This window comes from Hippocampus zosterae, chromosome 4 (assembly GCF_025434085.1).
Source record: "Hippocampus zosterae strain Florida chromosome 4, ASM2543408v3, whole genome shotgun sequence".
Classification (NCBI taxonomy): Eukaryota; Metazoa; Chordata; class Actinopteri; order Syngnathiformes; family Syngnathidae; genus Hippocampus; species Hippocampus zosterae.
In genome coordinates, this window is record NC_067454.1 from 29,337,478 (window position 1) to 29,362,420 (window position 24,943).

The 24,943-nt window shown below is 45.8% G+C and overlaps 2 protein-coding genes across 6 annotated transcripts in view; both read left to right on the plus strand.

Annotated features, from left to right (window-relative positions):
* The window catches only part of LOC127599769 (uncharacterized), a 131,348-nt gene that overhangs the window by 95,104 nt on the left and 11,301 nt on the right, over positions 1–24,943 (plus strand). Inside the window, exon 2 of one of the 2 annotated variants that reach the window (XM_052063993.1) lies at positions 23,726–24,607. The exons of the other annotated variant lie outside the window; for it this stretch is intronic. The gene's annotated coding sequence lies outside the window, so the exon portion shown is untranslated. Of the gene's footprint in view, positions 1–23,725; positions 24,608–24,943 lie in introns of those variants that run through there. 2 annotated transcript variants of the gene reach the window in all.
* tpcn2 (two pore segment channel 2) overlaps positions 1–24,943 on the plus strand; it is a 63,911-nt gene that overhangs the window by 11,364 nt on the left and 27,604 nt on the right. For 2 of the 4 annotated variants that reach the window (XM_052063908.1, XM_052063907.1), the window contains 7 exons: positions 11,452–11,629; positions 11,720–11,836; positions 13,910–14,016; positions 18,579–18,651; positions 19,310–19,409; positions 19,523–19,588; positions 19,699–19,763. In XM_052063908.1, the coding sequence (XP_051919868.1) occupies positions 11,452–11,629; positions 11,720–11,836; positions 13,910–14,016; positions 18,579–18,651; positions 19,310–19,409; positions 19,523–19,588; positions 19,699–19,763 (706 nt within the window). The remainder of the gene's footprint in view (positions 1–11,451; positions 11,630–11,719; positions 11,837–13,909; positions 14,017–18,578; positions 18,652–19,309; positions 19,410–19,522; positions 19,589–19,698; positions 19,764–24,943) is intronic. The other 2 variants (XM_052063909.1, XM_052063910.1) reach the window with 2 other exon arrangements.

The following is a 24,943-nucleotide window of genomic DNA, read 5'->3' on the forward strand; positions in this document are numbered from 1 at the left end:
AGCCTTCGACACAATCTCTCACCCCATCCTCCTCAATTGACTCTCTATCATAGGCATCACCAACACCCCTCTACATTGGTTCCACTCATATCTCACTGGCCGCTCTCAGTTCATTCAACTTGATTCTTTTACTTCACAATCCCCCGTTTCTTCTGGTGTTCCCCAAGGTTCTGTCCTAAGTCCGCTCCTCTTCATTGTCTACCTCCTTCCGCTTGAAAACATTTTCCGCAAATTTGGCTTACACTTTCACTGCTTTGCGGATGGCACCCAGCTCTATCTCTCCAGCAAACCCGACGCTTCTTTCCCACCCTCATCCCTCTCTCACTGTCTCTCAGAAATCAAATCTTGGTTCACCCATAATTTCCTCAAGCTAAAAAGCAATAAAACTGAACTCCTACTCGTCGGTACCAAATCCACTCGAAACAAAGCCGACAGTTTCTCCCTCATAATTGATAATGCCGCTATATCTCCTTCCCCCCTGGTGAAGAGTCTGGGTGTCATCCTTGACAGTTCACTATCCTTTCACTCCCACATCAATAACATTACCCGGTCCGCTCATTTCCACCTTCGCAATATAGACCGCCTCCGTCCCTCACTCACTCCGCACACCACCGCTATCCTTGTTCACAGTCTCATCACTTCCCGTATTGACTACTGCAACTCACTCCTCTTCGGTGTCCATCAAAAATTCCTCTATAAACTTCAACTTGTTTAGAATTCAGCAGCCCGGATCATTACGAGAACTCCCATCCTCCGACAGCTCCACTGGCTTCCTGTCAAACTTAGAATCAATTTCAAATTACATCTCTATACATTCAAAGCCATCCATAACCTTGTGCCCCCCTATCTATCAGATCTTCTTCAAATCTCCATTCCCTCTCGCTCACTCAGGTCCTCATCCTCCCTCCACCATTTTCTACCCTCTGCCCGTCTCAGTACAATGGGGTGCAGAGCCTTCAGTCGCTCTGCCCCCAAACTCTGGAACTCACTTCCTCCCATCATTCTTAATATTGACTCTCTTTCCTTATTCAAAACCCAGCTCAAAACCCACCTATTCAGACTTGCCTACCCACCTTAAATCTTTCTTTCTTTCTTTATTATTTTATCTGTGTTTTACTATTGGTCTTGGCTGTACAGTGTCCTTGAGTGTTGTGAAAGGCGCTTACAAATGTGATATATTATTATAACTCTCGAGACGCCCAGCATACGCACAGTCTACGCCACACACACAAAAGCACAGTGAAGCTGCAGGAATGAATGAGAAGAGAGTCGCATCGTAACCAGTAAAAAGAAGCTGATTCGGAACAAAAGTTGAGCGCGTTGTAATGCATATTTAGTCAATGACATGTCCACACAATTATACATACACGCATATACATATTTGATCACTTACATTTTGACATTTTAGGGGAAGCTGCGCTTCGGTTGCAGTCTGAGAGCAATCGCCTCTGCATTGTATACACAGTTCAGTGTTGTATAATCACTGTAAAAAGTACATTCAAATTGAATTAGAATTTCAAATGTGCTGACATACAGCACAGATGGCATTATGGTGTCAAACGTGCTGTATGTCAAACATACAGCACATTTGAAATTTCGTCCCTCTCATTTTTTTTTTCATAAATCCTACTTCACGGATTTCACTTATCACTGGTTCTTTTTGGAACGTAACCTCCACGACAAACTCGTGATTGCTGTATTGGGTGTCTCTTGTCAATATTTCTCTAATGAAAACTTATTGAATATTTGGTAGTGTAGACATTTTTTTTTGCAATATATCTGGAAAATTATCTCACCTGTAGCCTTCAAAATTTCCACAATAACTATCCATTACGAATAGCTCTGAAATTTGGAATGTTAGGTTTAAAACTCAATTATAAGGTAGTATGGTAGGAACTTAAACTTATCCCAAAGTTTGGTTTGTCAAAATGAAATTAATTTAAAGAGTTATTGAGACCCCATTTTTGCAGGATTAAGACTTCTTTCACTTTTGTCTCTGTGTGTCGTGGTAGGTTCAACAATCTCCAAAATATGGTTACTTCTTGGTTGATCAGTTCCACAAATATTTAGACTCAAAAAAGGAAGTACTGGTGGCCCGGTGATCGAGTGGTTCGCGCGTCAAACTCACCCTGCAGAGGTTCGATCACAGCGCCGGCCTTCCTGTGTGGAGTTTGCATGTTCTGCCCGTGGGTTTTATCCGGGTACTCCGCATGGCAGGCTGATCGAACACTCTAAAAATTTGAGTCTAAATTGTCCCTAGGTGTGAGTGTGAGCCTGGATGGTTGTTCGTCTCTGTGTGCTCTGCGATTGGCTGGCAACCGGTTCAGGGTGTCCCCGCCTACTGCCCGAAAATGGCTAGAGTAGGCTCCAGCACTCTCCGCAGTCTTGAGGATAAAGCGGTTCAGAAAATGGATGGATAGATGAACTTCTTTTCAAAAAATAATCTTTAAATACTGGGAAGGAGTTTTTTTTCCTTGTTGTCAGTTTTTTTAATAAATGCTGATACAGCTAGGGTGTTTTGTGGGGCTTTTTAGTATCCTAATAGGCTACGAGTAAATATCACAGCAGGGGGCAATTTTTTATCAATGTCATTGTCAACATGTGACTAAATGCTATTGATAAATGTAACTTTACGAGAACATTAAAATGAACCACAGCTGTATTTACAAATGGAATAAGTCAATGAATGTGAGTTGAACATGGGGAAAGCAGCTTTTTATGTCTGCAAATGACTGCGCATTTCGTCATACATTCAGTATATACAGCCACACGGATTACTAGACCAAATCAAATAGTAATGTTGATTTGAGCATTTTAAGATTTTACATTACAGATCCAATTCCGTTGTCTCATTAATTTGGCAGTCACTTTACAAATTCTCTAAAGAACGTCTCTTTTCTGTTGTGTTAGCTTTTTTGATAGCATACATATGCCCAGTTCCTATAAGGGATCTTCAATCCTTGTATGCTACTGTCGGACATTATACAGGTCTTCAGGACAACTGTCGAAATTTTTAAGGCTACAAGTGAAAACGATTTCCAGATATTGCCGTTTTAAAATTGCTTTTCAGAGTTTGATGCCAATAATCGTCAAAACTACCCTTCATTCAAGGATTTTTCATGAGAAAGCTAATGACAGGAGAGACCTACCATATTTTCACGACCATTCGACGCACCATACGGTTGGGCGCAGTCTCATTAATGGGTGCCATTTCTGTATTTTACACTTAGGCAAACCGCACTGTATTAATGGGCGAAGTTTTACAGTGGTAAAACATACGCCAGCTTAAACATACGCCATGCATGCGCGCACGCTAACACGTTAGCTTGAAGCATACGGTAGCATGCCAAGACATACGGATACACGCTAAAGCACGTGTTTAAAAAGGCAACGAAAGCAGAACTGAGTTCGGGTGTATTTTATTTTGCCATCGTACGATGTTCTCACGTTTTTCGATCAATCATCACCCAGAAATCCATCAAAGTCCTCATCCTCTGTATCAGAAGCAGAGGACTGCACATCCCAGTTGTCATTGAACGCATCACATGCTAAAGTGTGAGTTGCTACGCATTGCCGAGCGGAAAGAAGGAGCAGCAACAGCAAAGTCAACATTTCTCTCATGTGAAGCTTTCCCACATTTGAAAGTAAAGAACAGAGCGAAACATGGTGGCAGCTCGCGTGTGTGTAGAAAGAATTGAACAATTGTGCAAGTACCGTAATCCATCAAAAACGCCACCTCTCATTGTCAGAGTCACTCTCATTGCCATGTGGCTCCACAGAAATATTGCCGGCTTTGCCAAAAACTCGAACAACAGTGCAAGCAGACACGTTCGTCCAAGCAGCCACAATCCATTTGCAAATTCTGGCGTAACTCGCCCAGAGCTGCCTCTCACTCTCTGTAAAGTTGTGTTTGCCATCGATCATCCATTGTTCCCATGCCATTCGCAACTTTACTTTGATCGCCCGGTTGATGCCGATGTCCAGCGGTTGGAGTTCTTTAGTCAAGCCTCCGGGAATAACGGCAAGCTCGGAGTTCATTTGCTTGACTTGGTTTTTCACCGCTGCTGTGAGATGGGCACGCATGCCAAAAGCATAACCGATGGCTTGAAGTTTGAACTGAGCTTCGTAGGCGTGTCTCTTTGTCGAATTTATTTTCGGGGGTTCTTAGAAACCAAAACCGGAGTTGTTTTGCAACAATGCACATTGCCACACTCTATACAGGTGTTGTTACCTGCTTGCGGGGTCCCTTTAGCGTCCACCTACACGCCCACCCTTCACCATTGGCGGACTGCTCCCCAGCTTGCCTGTCCTCTCTCTCTCTCTCTCTCTCTCTCTCTCTCTCTCTCTCTCTCTCTCTCTCTCTCTCTCTCTCTCTCTCTCTCTCCCTCTCCATATATGTATATATACACGCCCACCCTTCCCTGATTGGCCGTCTTCTTTCCCTCATGCCTGGCCAGTTACTTCCGCCTTTTCTCTATGTAAACAGTGTGTCGGCTGTCATTCAGATTTCGGAACTCAGCGCATATAAAAGACGCTCCGCATCATAAGGCATCCTGTCCATTTTGGAGAAAATTTAAGACTTTTAATGGCGCCTTATAGTCGTGAAAATACGGTAATATTTGTGATTTTTTTTTTCCTACACCTGCCCGGCGCCTCAGGTCTGTGGACCAGACTTTGCTAGAAGTACCAAGAACTAAACTGAGGCTCAGAGGGGATCGAGCCTTTTCTGTTGCTGGTCCCTCTCTCTGGAATGACCTCCCACTGAACATTCGGCAAGCCTCCTCGCTGCCCATCTTCAAAGCCCTTCTCAAAACTCACTTGTATTATATGGCATTCGACTCAGAATCAGAATCAGAATCAGAATCATCTTTATTGGCCAAGTATGTAGAACACACAAGGAATTTGTCTCCGGTATAACACGCTGCACTAGTATCATCGTAAACAACAAAATCATTGAACCATTTTAGAGTATACCAGTAGTTTTGTAATACCATTTTGTGGTGCAAGAAGAGTGACTATGTCAGTGACTGTTTAAGGAGTTAATGGCTAGAGGGAAGAAGCTGTTTAAGTGTCTACTGGATTTGGTACGCATAGATCTGTAGCGTCTGCCTGAGGGGAGTGGCTGAAAAAGGTGGTGGGCAGGGTGCGGGGGATCCAGGAGGATTTTCCGTGCCCTTGTCTTGATTCTTGCAGTGTGCAAGTCCTCAAGAGTGGGTAGGGCGATGCCAACGATTTTTTCTGCCGTCCTAACTGTCCGTTGAAGTCGGATTTTGTCCTTTTTTGTGGCGGCCCCAAACCAAACCGTGATGGAAGAACACAGGATTGATTCGATGACTGCCGTGTAGAACTGTCGTAGCACCTCCTGTGGCAAGCCATGCTTCCTCAGCAGCCTCAGGAAGTACATTCGCTGCCGGGCCCTTTTCAGGATGGAGATGGTGTTGACTTCCCACTTCATGTCCTGGGAGACTGTGATTCCCAGGAACTTGAAGGTCTCGACGGTTGACACAGGGCAGTTGGATAGTGTGAGGGGCAACTGAGGAGAAGAATGTTTCCTGAAGTCCACGATCATCTCTACAGTCTTGAGCGTGTTCAGCCCGAGGTTGTGTCGGCCGCACCAGAGCTCCAGCTGCTCCACTTGTTGGCGGTACGCAGACTCGTCGCCGTCTTTGATGAGACCGATGACCGTGGTGTCGTCTGCGAACTTTATGAGTTTGACAGCTGGATCTGTTGAGGTGCAATCGTTTGTGTAGAGAGAGAAGAGCAGTGGCGAGAGGACACATCCCTGTGGGGCTCCAGTGCTGGTGGTGCGTATTGATGATGTTGTTGCTCCCAGTCTCACCTGTTGTGTCCGTCCCGTCAGGAAGCTGAGGATCCACTGGCAGATCGCAGGAGACACACCGAGGTGGAGTAGTTTGGGGGTGAGGAGTTCCGGGATGATGGTGTTGAACGCAGAGCTGAAATCCACAAACAGAATCCTTGCGTAGGTCCCTGTGCTGTCGAGGTGCTTGAGGATGTAGTGCAGACCTATGTTGACTGCGTCTTCCACAGACCTGTTTGCCCGGTAGGCAAACTGGAGAGGGTCCAGCAGGGGTCCAGTGACGTTCTTTAGGTGGTTCAGCACAAGGCGTTCAAAGGACTTCATGACCACAGACGTCAGGGCGACAGGCCTATAGTCGTTCAGTTCCGATGTTGCCGATTTCTTGGGAACTGGGATGATGGTAGACTGTTTGAAGCAGGATGGGACCTCACACAGCTCCAGGGATCTGTTGAAGATCTGTGTGAAGACCGGAGCCAGCTGGTCAGCGCAGACTTTCAGGCAGGAGGGGGACACTTTGTCGGGCCCCGGAGCTTTCTTGATCTTTTGCTGCTTGAAGAGCCGTCTCACGTCCTGTTCGTGGATCTGTAGTGGAGAAAAAGAGGGTGGGGGGGTAGGTAGAGTGGTTTCTGGTAGAGGTGGGTGTGTGTGGGAAATGGGGGTGTCCTTTTCAAATCGGCAGAAAAACATGTTTAGTTCATCAGCAAGACCCTTATTGTTCACTGTTTGGGGGGATGGCATTCTATAGTTAGTGATTGCTTTCAGGCCATTCCATACAGATGCAGAGTCGTTAGCAGAGAACTGGTTTTTCAGCCTCTCTGCATAGCTTCTCTTTGCGATGTTAATTTCCTTCGTCAATTGGTTTCGGGCATGTTTGTACAGTGCCCGATCTCCACTTCTAAATGCGGCCTCTTTCTCTTTCCTGAGTTGCCTGAGTTTGGGAGTAAACCATGGCTTGTTATTGTTAAACGAGCGGAAGGACTTCGTTGGTACACACATGTCCTCACAGAAACTGATGTATGATGTTACAGTGTCTGTGTATTCATCCAGTGTGCCCGTTGAAGTTTCAAAGACGCCCCAATCAGTGCAGTCTAAGCATTCTTGTAGAGCTAGCTTTGCTTCATCTGTCCATTTTTTCACAGTCTTAACAACCGGTTTAACACATTTGAGTTTCTGTCTGTATGTAGGTATTAAGTGGATTAAATTGTGGTCAGAAAGACCCAATGCTGCACGGGCGACCGATCGGTATGCATTTTTGATTGTTGTATAGCAGTGGTCTAGAATGTTGCCTTCTCTGGTGAGACAGTCGATGTGCTGCTTATATCTGGGAAGTTCACGGTTAAGATGTGCTCTATTAAAATCGCCCAAAATGATCAGGGGTGACTCTGGGTATTTTAGCTCGAGTTTGTTTACTTGTTCGGCTAGCGTTTGTATCGCCGTGTTAGCGTTAGCTTGTGGCGCAATGTAAACACCGACTAGTAAAAAGGAGGTGAACTCACGTGGCGAGTAGAATGGCTTGCAGTTTAAAGACAGCGACTCCAGGTCCGGGCTGCAGTGTGCGTCGAGCTTCGTGACATCAGTGCACCATTCTTCGTTGATATAGAAGCAAATCCCACCACCTTTCGATTTCCCTGATAGCTCCGTGTCGCGGTCGGCTCGGAGAAGGCGGAAGCCGGGTAGATGTAGCGCGGGATCTGGATGGCGGTCACTGAGCCAGGTTTCGGTGAAGCAGAGCGCAGCAGAACGTGCAAATGTTTTGTTGGTCTTTGTGAGGAGAAGAAGTTCATCCATCTTGTTTGGCAGAGATCGTAGATTAGCAAGATGGATCGATGGGAGCGGGGTTCGAAATCCACGCTGCCGGAGCTTGACGAGCACGCCGGCTCGCTTCCCCCTCCGGCGGCGTTTCCATGCTGCGTACAGCGCAGCCGCTCCGCTCGCGATTAGCTCCGAAAAACCCTGTGGATTTTCGTGTACTGGTGAAAAAAGACCGAGCGTAGACTCCCCAATGAGCAGCAACTTTTCCCTCGTGTAAGTAAGCCGCTCAGGGTCGCCAAAAACAAACGAAAATGACAAAAACAGGGATAATACTAGGGAGCGTGTGACCGAGGCTGCCATACCTGTCGGCGCCTGATGACGACTTAGCCTCAGCACGACTTAGATTTATTCTTGATTTTACTGTTTGGTGCTTTCTACCGCCTTTTATTACCGATTTGTCTTACTGTTTATTGTGCATGTTAAATTGCTCCATGTACAGCACTTTGTACGATGGCTGTTTGAAAGTGCTCTATAAATACTGTTGACTTGACTATCACAAGACATTATGTGATGCCTAAGTGGGAATATTTTCGGAAATTTGATGAAATGACACATAATGACCCTTTTTCTTCTTTCAAGGACACTCCTTAACTGTTATTTTTAAATGAGTTCTTTCTGCTTGGCTCTCGACGAAGGCGGACGCTTTTTGCACTGCTCCTCCTGCCCTCACCTCACCCTTTCCGTGCTCGCCACTTAGTCCTTGTGCTGTCTTTGTCTAACTTTTTTTCCTAGCTTCCTACCGTATTCTTCATCCGAAGAACTAACCATGGAATTAGTTGGCCGGTCTCTCGATGTAATCAACAAAATTTTTTCGCCGAAAAGAGCGGGCAGTAGGGGAGCCTGCTTGCCCTCCGGGGACACTTGCTGCCGGATACGGCCTGGATCCATGGAGACCGGTGTGCCTGGCAGTACTGTCCGTGGAGGATGTGGAAGACATCTACATCATTGGCCTTTTGATAACAGGTATTCTGCTGTTTGGTGTTGGCAGCTTTCTGTTCGATCGCAAAATTCAACCGACGGGAGCGGCTTTATTGGAAGTGAAGAAGCTGCCGGTGATTCTGGATGGTTTGGCGCGAATGTCCAATACTCAGACCCAAACGGTGACTGAGCTCAACCGCAATATTGTTGCGGTTTTGGAGCGACTCTGCACGATCGACACCACAATGGAGAAGTTGGAATCCGCGCTGCGGAAAGAAATTTTGGATCCGACTGATCGGCGCCAGTGAGGAGATACAGACCAAGGACTCAAGGCTGTCTGGAATTGTTGGCGGCCTTCCCTCCAAAACAAAACGCTATCTGGCCTTTCCCCTGGATGGAAGTACGCATGGAGTCTAGGGCCCCCACCACCACTCCCCTCCTTCTCGGCCATGGACTGATAAGCCGGGACTGTATTCATGATGAGCAGACCTTGACGAAGCAGCTATGACCTGTACATGCATACACATACACAACTGGACAACCACGCGCGCATACACATCCATGTTATCACCGTCTTAATCGCTCCGATTCTTTTTCCTTCGTGACGTGGTTCGATATGCGGAGCGCAACGGTGACCGTGCAGCTGGTCATTTCGGCCGTGTCGCGGTTACCCCCCTTCCCATTCATCCTCCCCCCTTATTACATGTTATGTCTTGTGACTTCTTGTAACTGTCATATCCTTATTTATGTGCTAGGGTCTTTTTTTATCCTGGACTTAAATTATCCTCGGAAGAGGATAGTTTGAACGTGTTTTTTTCCCTCTCCCTCCCCAGCGTTTTCTGAATTCTGATTGTAATTTCCCCATTGCGGGACAAATAAAGGATATCTTAATCTTAATCTTAAAATCAATCTGTTTTCAATGAGGATCATTGTCCTGTAAATTGACAGATCGGTTGATCAAGGCAAATCAATGACATTAACGCAGATACTCTACATACATGGTAGGTTAAAGTGCAAGCACAGTCCATTCTATTTGCCTTTCAAAATAAAACTTTGATCGTAAAACCTTTATTAACTGTACAAGTGGCATGGTGGTCAATTAGTTAGCACATCCACCTTACAGTACAGAGGTGCAGGATTCAATTCCAGAATTTTTATGTTCTCCCAATGCCTGCGTGGGTTTTCTCCAGGTACTCAGGTTTCCTCCCACATTCCAAGAATTTGCCGGCAGTTTAATTGAACACACTAAATTGTCCCGAGTTGTGATTCTGCGCGTGAATGGGTGATTTGTCTATGTTTGCCCTGCGATTGACTGGCATCCAGTTCAGGGTGTACCGCGCCTATTGCCCGAAGACGACTAGGATAGGCTCCAGCACACCCACGGCCCCCGTGATGAGAAGCAAATCACAAAATTAAATGGCTATAACAACATTTAGACCAGTGGCTCTTAACCTGGGTTCGATCAAACCCCAGGGGTTCGATAGAGGGTCTGCCATGGAGGGTAAGACACATGCGACTCAACATGTTAATTAGTTATGACACGCCAGCTTGGCCATCACTGGAAGCAGGTGATCACATAACATTGCTTGTCTAATCCGTGCTGTGGGAAAATTATTTTGCTTAGTAGTCAACGTGTGACTGTCGCGATAGTACGTCGTACAGTAAAAACAAGTTTACTTATGTCTTGAAATTGTATTTACTTTTTTCACTTTTTAATAAATGCAGGTTTTTTTTAATACCTTTAATTTATTAAAAAATATATAGCCTGTTCTCCGCACTTTAAGGCGCACTGAAAAGTCTTCCATTTTCTTAAAAGCTCGCAGCACGCCTTAAAATCGGATACACCTTTTGTATGGTCATTACGGTAATACTTCAACCCCAAGATGGCTCCTTGCCAGAGACATGCTTACAATGTTATAACTTGCTGTTGGTTCAGTGAACTGTGTCGTTGCTTTATCAAATACGTTTTTGTTGCAGCCCCAAAAAAAGGATAGCTGTGGTGTTGTTTTTTTGAAACGCACATTTCATTAATGGTTTTCACAGTCTCAACAAACACAGGCACGTCTTTGTCAGTCGCCGTGCCTTTTCTTCTTCCGTTCGACTCGAGAGGCATTCATGACTGCCTGCGACAAACGCAAATTAACGATTACTTCAATGAAACTATGAAAATTAAAAATAATGCATCAAAACAGAAAATCAAGCATAGAAATCACAAAATAAATTCTTAATCCCCCCCCCCCCTACAGAATTTATTTTGTGATTTCCTCGTTTGTGAATACAGTACACATTTCCAGTCTACTACATTTTACTAACTTCTGATCGTCTGGAGCTACGCTCAAGGAAATGCCTAAATTAATTCTGTAGGGGGGCTATAGAATTTATTTTGTGATTTCCTCACTTGATTTTCTGTTTTGATACGATCTTTTCAATTTTTGTAGTTTCATTGAAGTCATGTTAATTTAAGTTTTTCGGGGTGGTCTTAAACGCCTCTCGAGGCGAACGGAAGGAGCGTAGCGTTGTGCCTTATAATCCAGTGCGCCTTTTAGTGCAGAAAATACAGTATTTATTCTGACTCATGCGAGTCCTCCGGATTTTCCCGGGATTCCGGATGTTCACATTTTCATGAAAGTTCCTCTGGAAAATTGAGAGAAAATTGCCTAAAATTAATCAGTTAGTTTTAAATTAGTTTACAGCATTGAACGAACGCGCGTTTGAGTTTGTGGTTTTGCTTTTATGAGCATAGCCATGTTGAGGAACGAACATTAATAACAGTAACACCCTTCCCCTCGCATTCTCATGCCCTCGCCATATCTCGGAGATTTTGAAATTTCGACGAGAACGGAATTTGTACAAGTGCAATATCCCTTTCAAGTCTCTGTATTCTACTATTTGTACCCATGCAGGGGCTTAGGCTTGGGCATTGCAGTGGTACTGTTGCTGGCGTTTGTGGAGCGACCATCTTCCCTTTCCATAACATCTGACTCTCGATATCGCTCTCCACCTTGGGAGCCTCCTTGTGGCTTCACTGAGAGCATTGAGATAGTCTGTCTTATCATCTTTACTCTTGATCTCGCCATTAAGGTACATCCATTCAAAGATTGGTTACAAAGACATCATACTAAAACAAAAAACTAAGTTAACCGGGCTTCTCTTCATCTGGTTCATTCTCAGAGCTACTTGATTGGCTGGGATGAATTCAGGAAGAACAAATGGCTAATGAGCTATACCATCGTCATTTCCATCTCCATCATTGACTGGGTGTTGTCTATCAGCATGGTCTGTGATGAGGTAAGAATTAGATTCTTCATACTCAGCAGGGCTGTACGAAATTCATAGTTGAATCTATTTACAACATGAATGTCAGACAAATATTATTGTATGGACTAAATCCGTCAGGATTATTTTTCCCTCAACGAAGCCACCCTCTCTGGATTCAAACCCCACCACTGATTGAGGTGTTGGTGTCGCCACAGTTTTCAAGAGTCACTTCAAAGCTAATGCTGTTACTTCCCCTCGGGTTGAATCATTCAAATATACTGCTTTCAAACTACTCTCCCCCAATCCCTTTTTGATTGCAGTAGTCTACTGAAACCCCAAGCCAAACCCGTCATTTCTCTCTGATTTAACTGATTTTGTTAATAATGATCATAATCATAATAATACATTTTACTTATAAGCAACTTTCACAACACTCAAGGGCACTTTCCAATCAAGAACAAAAACAATAAAACCACAGATAAAATTATTAATAAAAGAAGAAATGAATTTAAATTGAAGATGCCATTTTGAATAGTGGGTTTTGAGATGCGATTTGAATGAGATAAGACAATCAATATTGCGATGTTGGGTGGAAGTGAGTTTGGTGGCTATTACTCATCTAACAGCCATTTTACTGTCAGTCTTACTTCTTGGTTCCATATAGATATGAAATCCGCAAATACGCCGCTGACTTCCTAGACCTCCTCGACTGTCTCAATCTCACACCTCAGCATTCAGCTGCTCACCAGTCTCAATATACACATCTCCAATCACCTGGCTATAATTTTTGAGAGCCATCTTCCCACCCCAATTGCAAAAGAAAAACATGTCCTATCCTTCACAAACATTGCATCCATCAAGCCCCAAAATTTTACAGTCGCACTCAGTGCCAACTTTTCCCCGCGCCTGCCTCCTCCTTCAGGCAGCATATTGCACCTTGTACCCTAAACACTATAACAACTCTCTCTCTCCACTTGTCTTGATCGTCTAGCTCCCTGAAAAATCAAAACTGTTTCTTACACGTTCACTCCTGACCTTCAGCACTTAAAATCCAGAAGACGCCAACTTGAAAGACTTCCTCAAAAATAGACTCACAGTTCACCTGCAATAATACATTGACCACCTTCAATTGTACAAATCCGCCCTGATCCATGCACATGCTACAGATTTACTCAAAACCCATACACACAGACTCCAATAACCAAAAATCCCTTTTTTCCAACCGTTAGCAAACTCATCAACCGTAGTGGTAACAACCCCCGACTCATTCACTGGTGAGAAATCCAACTCTTGCCTGCTGTTCATCATACTTGGCCAATAATTGGTCTTTTCTTTTTTGAAACATTTATTTTGTGCAATGAAACACTTTATCCCCCCCCCCCCCCCCCCCCTTGCTGCTGACTGCAAATTTCCCCAGTGTGGGACAAATAAAGGTTATCTTAAAAAAGATGATTCTGATTCTGTTATTCCAATCTAAAATCGACCCCATTTACAATTCCTTTCCTGTACTATCCCCTTCTCAGGTTACCCCCCCCCCCCCCTCCCATCAGCATAGTGAGCGATCGCCCGACTGGTGAACACTTTTTCTGGGTGATTCACATTTATGAAGAACTATCGGTATGCCTCATGGCCTGAAGGGAGAATGACGAGGATGCTAACTAGACATAGATCTATCTATTTATCTATCTACACACATAGACACATTTGGGAGAGGTTCCTCTTAGCCAACGGAATGCCAGAAAGATGCTAGATTAGAGCCAATTGCAGATCAGCAATAAGTATGTTGCGTCCAGGAAACTTGGAGCAGCAAGTAGCTGGCCATACTGTATTTTTACCTTTTGTATGTTGAAATTTCTTTCATCACAAGAGGCAAGACATTTCACAACCTGACAATTTCATATGAAGAGACGTTCATAAGTAGAGGTACCTGTGTGTGTGTGTGTGTGTGTGTGTGTGTGTGTGTGTGTGTGTGTGTGTGTGTGTGTGTGTGTGTGTGTGTGTGTGTGTGTGTGTGTGTGTGTGTGTGTGTGTGTACTGGATATATATATACACACCCATATAATGTGTTTGTGTATACATTTTTTTTCTTCTATCATTGGTCAGAAACTGAGAGTTCGACGGTTAATTCGACCATTCTTCCTCTTGCAAAACTCATCCCTGATGAAAAAGACACTGAAGTGCATCAAGAGAACTCTGCCAGAGATTGCCAGGTATTTCCTTTCTTTGCATTGAACAAGGACAGGTTTTGTTATTAATGTAACTCAGCTCCACCAAATATTTTGTCACAAGCAACCCCAAGAAAGAAACAAAAAGTTTCAGATCTCGACTTCCTCAAACTTGGCACCATAATTAAAGATGCTACCAAAAAGTAATTTTATGCAAATTGATACACTGAAAAATATGAAGGTTTTCTACGTTGTTCTGATTTGAGATGCACCTGTCTAACTCAGTTCCTCAGTAAGAAGATTTTGAGTCAAAAGCCCAGAGCTACTTCAAAATATTATCCTAACTTCCACATTGTTCAGAAAAATTAATCTGCAGACTAGTATGTCACGGTTTCTCCCTTGAGCCATATGAGCTAATTACACAATTATAAATGTAGGAATGCATTCTATCCGATTGTGCTGATGAACTGCTTTTACTTTGAGTAGCTTGTATTGGCATGTTTCTTAAGCAATTGCAAAATGTGTAGTGGGGACACTGTACAAAAGTGAGCTAAAATTCCAGACCGATGCCTCAACTCAGCACTGGCAAGAAGTGAGGTTTTATTAATATGAACATACTTCTTCCCCCCCACAAAAACAACCTTGAGACTGATGACTGGTGCGTAAACTGGAGCGTACACTCACACAAGATACAGTAAATATTCTCTCGCGGGGGCAACAGCTTTAGCAGGGAAGCCCAGACTTCCCTCTCCCTAGCTACTTCTTCCAGCTCTCCCCGGGGGATCCCGAGTCGTTCCCAGGCAAGCTGGGTGACATAGTCTCTCCAGCGTGTCCTGGGTCTTCCTCGGGGTCTCCTCCCGGTGGGACATGACCGGAACACCTCACCGGGGAGGCGCTCAGGAGGCATCCGAATCAGATGCCCAAGCCACCTCATCTGGCTCCTCTCGATGTGGAGGAGAAGCGGCTCGACTCTGAGCCCCTCCCGGATGACTGAGCTTCTCACCTTATCTCTAAGGGAGAGCCCGGACACCCTGCGGAGAAAACTCATTTCGGGCGCTTGTATCCGGGATCTCGTTCTTTCGGTCACGACCCATAGCTTGTGACCATAGGTGACAGTTGGGACGTAGATCGATCGGTAAATTGAGAGCTTCGCCCTTTGGCTCAGCTCCTTCTTCACCACGGCAGACCGATACAACGTCCGCATCACAGCAGACGCTGCACCGATCCGCCTGTCGATCTCTCGCTCCCTCCTGCCCTCACTCGTGAACAAGACCCCAAGATACTTAAACTCCTCCACTTGGGGCAAGATCTCCCCCCCGACCCGGAGGGGGCACTCCACCCTTTTCCGACTGAGGACCATGATTTCAGATTTGGAAGTGCTGATTTTCATCCCAACCGCTTCACACTCGGCTGCGAAACGCTCCAGTGAGAGTTGGAGAGTCCCGTTTGAAGGAGCCAACAGCACCACATCATCTGCAAAAAGCAGGGATGTAATACTGAGGCCCCCAAAACGGACCCCCTCAACGTTTCGGCTGCGCCTAGAAATTCTGTCCATAAAGGTTATGAACAGAATCGGCGACAAAGGGCAGCCTTGGCGGAGTCCTACCCCCACTGGAAACGATTCCGACTTACTGCCGGCAATGCGAACCAAACTCTGACATCGGTGGTATAGTGACCGAACAGCCCGTATCAGGGGGTTCGGTACCCTATACCCACGAAGCACCCCCCACAGAACTCCCAGAGGGACACGGTCAAACGCCTTCTCCAAGTCCACAAAACACATGTAGACTGGTTGGGCGAATTCCCACATACCCTCAAGGACCCTGCTAAGGGTGTAGAGCTGGTCCACTGTTCCACGGCCGGGACGAAAACCACACTGCTCCTCCTCAATCTGAGGCTCGACTTCCTGACGGACCCTCCTCTCCAGCACCCCTGAATAGACCTTACCAGGGAGGCTGAGGAGTGTGATCCCTCTGTAGTTGGAACACACCCTCCGGTCCCCCTTTTTAAAAAGAGGGACTACCACCCCGGTCTGCCAATCCAGAGGCACTCTCCCTGTTGACCACGCGATGTTGCAGAGGCGTGTCAACCAGGACAGCCCCACAACATCCAGAGCCTTGAGGAACTCCGGGCGGATCTCATCCACCCCTGGGGCCTTGCCACCGAGGAGCTTTTTAACCACATCGGTGACTTCAACCACAGAGATAGGAGAGCCCACCTCAGAGTCCCAAGGCTCTGCTTCCTCCAAGGAAGGCGTGTTGGTGGAGTTGAGGTCTTCGAAGTACTCTGCCCACAGGTTCACAACGTCCCGAGTCGAAGTCAGCAGCGCCCCATCCCCACTCTACACAGTGTTAGTGGTGCACTGCTTCCCCCTCCTGAGACGTCGGATGGTGGACCAGAATTTCCTTGAAGCCGTCCGGAAGTCGGCTTCCATGGCCTCACCGAACTCTTCCCACGCTCGGGTTTTTGCCTCGGCGACCACCGAAGCCGTGGTCCGCTTGGCCAGTCGATACCCGTCAGCTGCCTCTGGGGTCCCACAGGCCATAAAGGCTTGATAGGACTCCTTCTTCAGCTTGACGGCATCCCTTACTGCTGGTGTCCACCAGCGAGTACGGGGATTGCCGCCACGACAGGCACCAACCACCTTACGGCCACAACTCAGATTGGCCGCCTCAACAATAGAGGCACGGAACATGGTCCACTCGGGCTCAATGTCCCCCGCCTTCCCCCGGAACATGGGAAAAGCTCTGTCGGAGGTGGTAGTTGAAACTCCTTCTGACAGGGGATTCCGCCAGACGCTCCCAACAAACCCTCACTATACGTTTGGGTCTGCCAGGACGGACCGGCATCTTCCCCCACCATCGGAGCCTACTCACCACCAGGTGATGATCAGTTGACAGCTCCGCCCCTCTCTTCACCCGAGTGTCCGGAACATGCGGCCGCAAATCCGATGATACAACTACAAAGTCAATCATCGAACTGCGGCCTAGGGTGTCCTGGTGCCAAGTGCACATATGGACACCCTTATGTTTGAACAAGGTGTTCGTTATGGACAATCTGTGACGAGCACAGAAGTCCAATAACAAAACACCACTCGGGTTCTGATCGGGGGGGCCATTCCTCCCAATCACACCCCTCCAGGTATCACTGTCATTGCCCACGTGAGCATTGAAGTCCCCCAGCAGAACAAGGGAGTCCCCAGCAGGAGTACTCTCCAGCACACCCTCCAAGGACTCCAAAAAGGGTGGGTATGCTGAGCTGCTGTTTGGTGCATATGCACAAACAACAGTCAGGACCCGTCCACCCACCCGAAGGCGGAGGGAGGCAACCCTCTCATCTACCGGTGTGAACCCCAATGTACAGGCACTGAGCCGGGGGGCAATGAGTATGCCCACACCTGCTCTGCACCTCTCACCGTGAGCAACTCCAGAGTGGAAGAGAGTCCAACCCCTCTCGAGAGAACTGGTACCAGAACCCAGGCTGTGTGTGGAGGCAAGTCCGACCATATCCAGTCGGAAATTCTCTGCCTCACACACAAGCTCGGGCTCCTTCCCTGCCAGAGAGGTGACATTCCATGTCCCAAGAGCTAGCTTCTGTACCCGAGGATCGGACCGCCAGGGTCCCCGCCTTTGGCTGCCGCCCCTCTCATGGGTGGTGAGCCCATGGGAAGGGGGACCCACGTTGCCTCTTCGGGCTGTGCCCGGCCGGGCCCCATGGGTGTAAGCCCGGCCACCAGGCGCCTGCCAACGAGCCCCACCTCCAGGCCTGGCTCCAGAGGGGGGCCCCGGTGAACCGCGTCCGGGCAAGGGAAACCTAGATCCATTTAGTTAGATCATCATTGGGGTCTTTGAGCCGTGCTTTGTCTGGCCCCTCACCTAGAACCTGTTTGCCATGGGTGACCCTGCCAGGGGCATAAAGCTCCAGACAACTTAGCTTCTAGGATCATTGGGACACACAAACCCCTCCACCACGGTAAGGTGACGACTCACGGAGGGGGCATCCGTTCTCACCCATCCCAATATATAATAACATGAACATAAACCCCAAAATTTATTAATTTTTTTCCTCCCCGGACACTCCTCGCGGTGAACTTGCAAGCAGTCTACCAGTTTACCTTGATCAGGTGGTTGGGCGCTTCTGTTGTACAGTACCTTACCCGTTAATGTTTTTTATTACACTGGCTGTTAAGGGCAGAGTCACGTTAAAAATGTTCTTCCCAATACTATGTTCTATGCGTGACCCACTTGTCTAATCACAGTATTCTATATTGCATTCGACAAATCTGAATGAAGCAGCAAAATCCACCCGTTTGAATTTTTCATTTGTAAACATCACAAGACCAAGCCCAGAAATCAGGTGAGCCATGATTGGTCATTACTTGAGCCCCGAAGAGCTGTGATGCCAATTTCAGTCGATAGCAAGTGGCAAAAGGGTTGCCGTCCCCTGAGATGGATGGAAATGGGTGGATTTTGCTGATTAATCAGAATGCCGTGTTTATACGAGTGTGGGTACATAGAAGATATTGTCAAGCACATATTTTTACTTGACTTTCCCTGTAAGCTTTTCAATACCCAGAACAAGTGTTTCCTTTTTTGTTGTGCCCCCAGTGTTATTTTGCTGTTGGCGCTTCACCTCTGTTTGTTCACCATGATTGGGATGTTGTTGTTCCCCAAAACTGAGGTGAGTTGTAAGTATACTCAACTAAACTTTCTGAAGTGTTCCTGAGCCCATGTGGTGATATTCTTTACATGTTGATGTTTTTTGATGCAGTGCCGCCTGAAGGTCACAGGTGTTCAATGTTGGTTTTCGGCCTTGCCGCTGACATGCAGAGATTTCCCCAAATTCTCTGAACCCTTTTATGATATTTTTGACCGAGCATGATGAAATCCCCAAATTCATTGCAATTTTAAATTGAGGAACATTGTCCTGAAACTCTATTTTCTCACACAGTTGTTCACAAACAGGTGAACCTCACCCCATCTTTACTTGTGATTGCCTGAGTAATTAAAGGTAGCTCCTTTTATAGCCAATCATAGTAGCCACCTATTACCAATTAGCCTGTTCACCTATGAGATGTTCCAGCATTTTTCAACTGTCTTCGTCTCTTAGCCACTCTCGCAGGTTCTTTGTAATGTGTCGGAACCCAAACGTTCCAATTTAATAAATTTGATGAGTTTGAACATTGAATATCTTGTTGTTGGAATGTTTTCAATTGAATATAGGTTGAATATAAATTGCAAATCGTTGTATTCTGTTTTGATGTGTTTCTATGTACATGACACAAAAAAACGATGTCTGCTTTTGTTTTTCACTCCTCTCCCTGTGTGGTTGTGTTCAGGACGCACTGAAAAATCAAGAGTGGAAAGTGTATTTTCGAAACCTGCCGACTTCACTTACTTCCCTACTGGTGCTGCTCACCACAGCGAACCATCCAGATGGTATTGCATTCAGCGATGATACCACAGTGCTACCTTCATGCATTGTTGTTTTTAGTTAGCTGATTGCTTTAGTTATTATTTTTCTTAATTCCAAATGTTTTGATTTTGTGCAGTGATGATCCCTGCTTACTCTCAAAACAGAGGTTATGCCATCTTCTTTATCTCCTTCAGTGTCATTGGTAAGATGTATTATCATTATCATTTCAATGTTTGTTTGTGTAATGCACCCGTTTCTTGAAACAAGAGTTGTTTTGTCCTGTAGAATGTCTCATTGTCTGTTTCCTACCAGGAACGTATTGCTTGATGAATTTACTGACAGCCATTATCTACAACCAGTTCAGGGGATATTTGCTGGTAAGTTGCACAAATACAGTACGGCATAATCCTGCCTAAAGGGCAGGATAAAACACTTGAGTCCCCCACGATCATCAAAGTTGCCCAGTACATATGAGTTACCTTCGTCTTCATACAACCTCCAATTTCAGTGAAGTTTGGACATTGCTAAAAATTAAATAAAAACAGAATACAATGATTTGCACATCTTTTTCAGCATACAATATATTTCTTTTAATACACTACGAAGACAAGATGGTATTTATTTATTTTTTCCGCAAAAACTATTTTGAATTTGAGTCCTGCAACAAATTGAAAAAAAGGTTGAACGGACCTGCTGCCCAAGAGAACTGTGTCAGATGGGGCATCCCATATTGTAAGTCAGGTGTGGCCAATACATTTTTGGAACGAGCAATATGGGAAACTGAAAAGGTTGTCAAGTGCCACCATGTAACCTCAATTGATTTCCCCTTTGCCTCCAGTGTGTTAGTAGATTCTTGAATTTGCAAACATGAGGATCACAGTTGGCAAAGGTATGATTTGTTCTTTTGATCAAGTCGTTGACGGAGAAGTCACGAAACTGTGACAATATCTCAAAATTTACAACACTGAATACAATATGCTGCTCCTTGTTTGGTTTCCCAGACATGTGCGCATCAACATAAAAACAGTGCATACTTGGCATTTTGCTTTCACTTCATGCATCCTGCGAGAGCTGGTCAGTTTGTGGATGGGTCCAAATGTGAGAGATTCTAACATCAACTCATTCATAGTAGAGCTCTGTCATTAACATGGACCAATATCAGCATGTCCCCCAGCATCCCCTTCAGTTTGATGCCCTTTATCTCAGAGTCCTTTGCAATTGTCTGCCCTGCAGTGGCACCTCTGACTTAAGTGAAAATTCACTTTATACTTTTGTGATATATTATGTAGTCAGTTTAATGTAATCCGCTGATTCACACGACAGTAGGCACGTGCATAGACATTTTAAGGGTCAGATCCTCAATCTCCAAAAGAAAAAAAAAGCACCCGCAAATGCTCGCTGATCAGAAAAGTATGAGTCCCATTATGCATTGAGAGAGTCCTAAATTTCGAATTCTGAAATGGTCTACTGATTAAATTGCATATGATAATAACACAAACAACAACAATATACATTGATAATATGTGTATTTCTTATAAACAAATGCAGCAAAAATTGTAATAATTCAGGCGTACAAGATTTACTGAGAAATAGGTTCCTTATTTCACCCCATGGTTCAGTCTTTGAGTTCATAAATTCTTCTGTCTTTACTCTGCTTCCAATGATGCAAGGCTTTCTGAAACTCAACTTATCGCAAAAAAACTATCCAACTTTAGCTGCTTCCTCTGTGATATCTCCGCAACAAACTGTCGCAACACTTGTTTTAACACTTAGCAATCATCTGCTTCCCGCAAGGTGAAGTCCGATCTCGCCAATCTCGTCACATGAGATTACTTAATTTAAGATCAAACAACAATGGCGATGATGGTCAAACTGCGACCGTTGCTGGAAAAAGTTTTTCTTACTCACATCAGCTGTGTGCTTGGCCATTAAGTGGTACTGTATTTCAGACTCGACGTGCTATGATGATAGCTCAGTTTACTACTGCAAAACATCCAGGTAACTTTGGTCTTGTCATTGGAACTATCTGGCAACTTTTTAAAAGTACATTTTCCATTCATAAACTCTTTAAGTATCCGTTTTCTATGTCTCGCGCTGCTGTGGCTGGCAAAACAAACGTGCCTGGACCTGTGCAGCGCGCTTGTTGTTTTATTTCTGGTTTATTTTTTAGAGCAACGTAACATCCGCTGTGACGTGTGCCACGTTAATCTCGTGAGAAAAAAATGTATCCCGTTAAAATGAATTGAAGGATCTATATATATATATATGCAGTTGGAGATAGCTCAGTTGGTCAGGCATCGGTTTGGCGTACGGGAGACGGTGATTCGAATCCCGCTTGGGGCAAAAATGAGCACATAACACCATCCAGTGTGGGTCCTTGGGCAAGATCCTTCACGCTAATGCCTACCTCATACAATGATGAGAGACAATAAAACGAATGACATGCAGGCTCAGACGTTGCCCAGCCAAACAAACAAGGTCTGTGTCAGGTGCTGCGGAACCAGAGCACCTTGATGAAAAATGGGCTACTGGAACAAAGCGGAGATGGGCGAGATGCGATAACATGACTCTGTTGGAATGATACTACTCACGCAACCTGAGTCAGAGGGGTTACATGCAAGGAATGTGGGCTAAATGGTTACTTTGAAACCCACAGTCACGGTTGACCACGAAACAACTAGTCGCTCAGTGTTTCAACATCCACAAACGACAACTGCTGTCACAACTTGAGGTTGATGAGGTCCAACGCAGGTTCCATGGTGAAGGGCCCCAGGCTGCTCGATCAGAGGAGGAGGTCATACCAGAGATTAGGAGGAAAGCCCCAATGAATGCATATGATGAGATTGGGAGGCCACCCCCAATGCATGAAATGCTGAGCAAGGCAGCAACTGACCTGAAATCAGCAACCTAGAAACCGATTACAATGGCTATGTGAAGTACCACCTGAAAGTCTCATGGAAAGTGTGAATGATCGATCCCTACCGTAACGATCACAGAAACCAATGAGCTGATATATGCTTCAGCCTCAGTGATCCTAGAGATGCTTGGCTATAAGAGCAACCATGGAAGCCATGAGATACATTACCCACCATGGAAAAGACGGTTGGAGGCTAAGATCAAGGCGGCCCGGAAAGATGTGAGTCAATTGACGGAGGCCCAGAGAGGTGTGATGAAAAGGCCGATACCCGAGCGGGACATCCAGATGACCATACCTGAAGCACTCGAAACTGCCAAACAAAGGCTCCAAGGCTTGTCCAGCCGCCTAAAGCGGTACACGAAAGAGAATGAGGAAAGTGTACTCTCAGTGGCAGGGTCCTAACAACAGAGCTGACCCACCAAGACTGGAAACTGAAAGGTACTGGAAAGGCATATGGGAGAAGGAGGTTGCAAATAACAGCAGTGCACAATGGCTGGTGACCCTGAGAGAGGAGCACAGCAACCTCCCTGAACAGAACCCGGTTACCATGACAGTGGCAGACATACAGGAAGGAGTGTCAGATATGAAGAACTGGACAGCACCAGGCCCGGACATGGTCCACACCTACTGGCTAAAGAAACACACAGCACTCCATGAGCGCCTAGCAGCACAAATGAACCAGCTGCTGTGGGATGAGACTCACCCAGAATGGCTAACCGAAGGGCGAACGATCCTTATCATGAAGGATCTCTCAATGGCTGCAGTCCCATCCAACTATAGGCCAATAACCTGTCTCTCCACAACATGGAAGCTCATGTCAGGCATCATTGCGGCTAAGATAAGTGGACACATGGATCAATACATGAGCGAAACACAGAAGGGCATTGGTACAGATACCAGAGGAGCCAAACATCAGCTCCTGGTTGACAGAACAGTCGCACAAGACTGCAGGTCCCGACGTACCAACCTGTGCACAGCCTGGATTGATTACAAGAAAGCCTATGACTCGATGCCACACACATGGATCACTGAATGCTTGGAGTTGTATAAGGTGAACAGGACCCTAAGAGCCTTCGTTGCGAACTCGATGAGGATGTGGAAAACCACACTTGAAGCCAATGGCAAGCCACTTACCCAAGTGTCCATCAAATGTGGCAAATAGCAAGGTGATGCATCTCCCCACTGATGTTCTGCATAGGACTGAACCCCCTAAGCCAAGTAATCACCAAGACAGGCTATGGATACCGACTCAGAAATGGAGCTACGATCAGTCACCTCCTCTACATGGATGACATAAAGCTGTGTGCTAAGAGCGAAAAGGACATAGACTCCCTGATCCACACAACCAGGATCTACAGCAGCGACATCGGGATGTCATTCGGGCTTGAGAAATGTAGTCGGATGGTGACTAAGAGAGGAAAGGTAGTCCGCACTGAAGGGGTCTCACTCCCTGAAGGAACAATAGCAGACATTGAGGACAGCTACAAGTACCTCGGTATACCACAAGCCAATGGCAACCTCGAACTGGCAACAAGGAAAGCGGCTATGGCCAAATACCTCCAGCGAGCGAGGCAAGTCCTAAGAAGCCAGCTCAATGGCACGAATAAACAGCTATGCCCTGCCAGTGATCAGATACCCTGCAGGAATAATACGCAAGCCGTAAGGAAGGAGGCCGGGGACTAGTGAGTTTGAGAGCCACTGTCCAGGATGAAACATGCAAGCTCCATGAATACATCAAGGAGAAGGCTCCAACGGATGACATACTCAGAGAATGTCTCAGACAATGGGGAACAGAAGATGAGGCGCTGGAAGAGGGACCATCACGGAAGGACAAGCCCTTGCACGGGAAGTACCACCGGACCAAAACTGAGGTGGCTGATGTCAAGAAGTCCTATTAGTGGCTAGAGAGGGCTGGCCTGAAGGACAGCACAGAGGCACTCATCCTGGCTGCCAGGAGCAGGCCCTGAGCACCAGAGCCATTGAGGCCCAGATATACACCAGTTACGCCAGACAAGACCCAAGGTGTAGGTTGTTCAAAGAGGCACCTGAGACGATCCAACACATAACTGCAGGGTGTAAGATGCTGGCAGGCAAGGCCTACACGGAACACCATAACCAGGTGGCTGGCATAGTCTACCAAAACATCTGTGCGGAGTATGGACTGGAAACCCCAAGGTCAAAATGGGAAACACCTCCGAAGGTGGTGGAGAATAACAGATCGAAGATCCTGTGGGACTTCCAGATCCAGACTGACAAGATGTTAATGGCGAACCAACCAGATTATCGTGCTCATTGATAAAGGGCAGAGGAAAGCCGTTTTTGGTGAGACGAGGATTTTTTTTTAAATACATATATATCTATATACTTTTTTTTTTACACAATTGTAACAATCTAATCACATAGGGTGTACCAAAAGTTATCAAAGTCAACAGGCAAAACATAATCAGGAAAATGTTCAAATTTCTAACTTGTAACAACTTATTGAAACTGCTCCAAATAAATTGAATAAAAGTAAAGGATGCAAAGTATTCCAGAAATTACAACTTATTACAAAGGAAGTGAAGGGTGCAGGACAATTCAGCTCCTTATCACGAGCATTCTCTTTGTTTCCAATTTTGAAATATTTTGTACCTTTGAGTC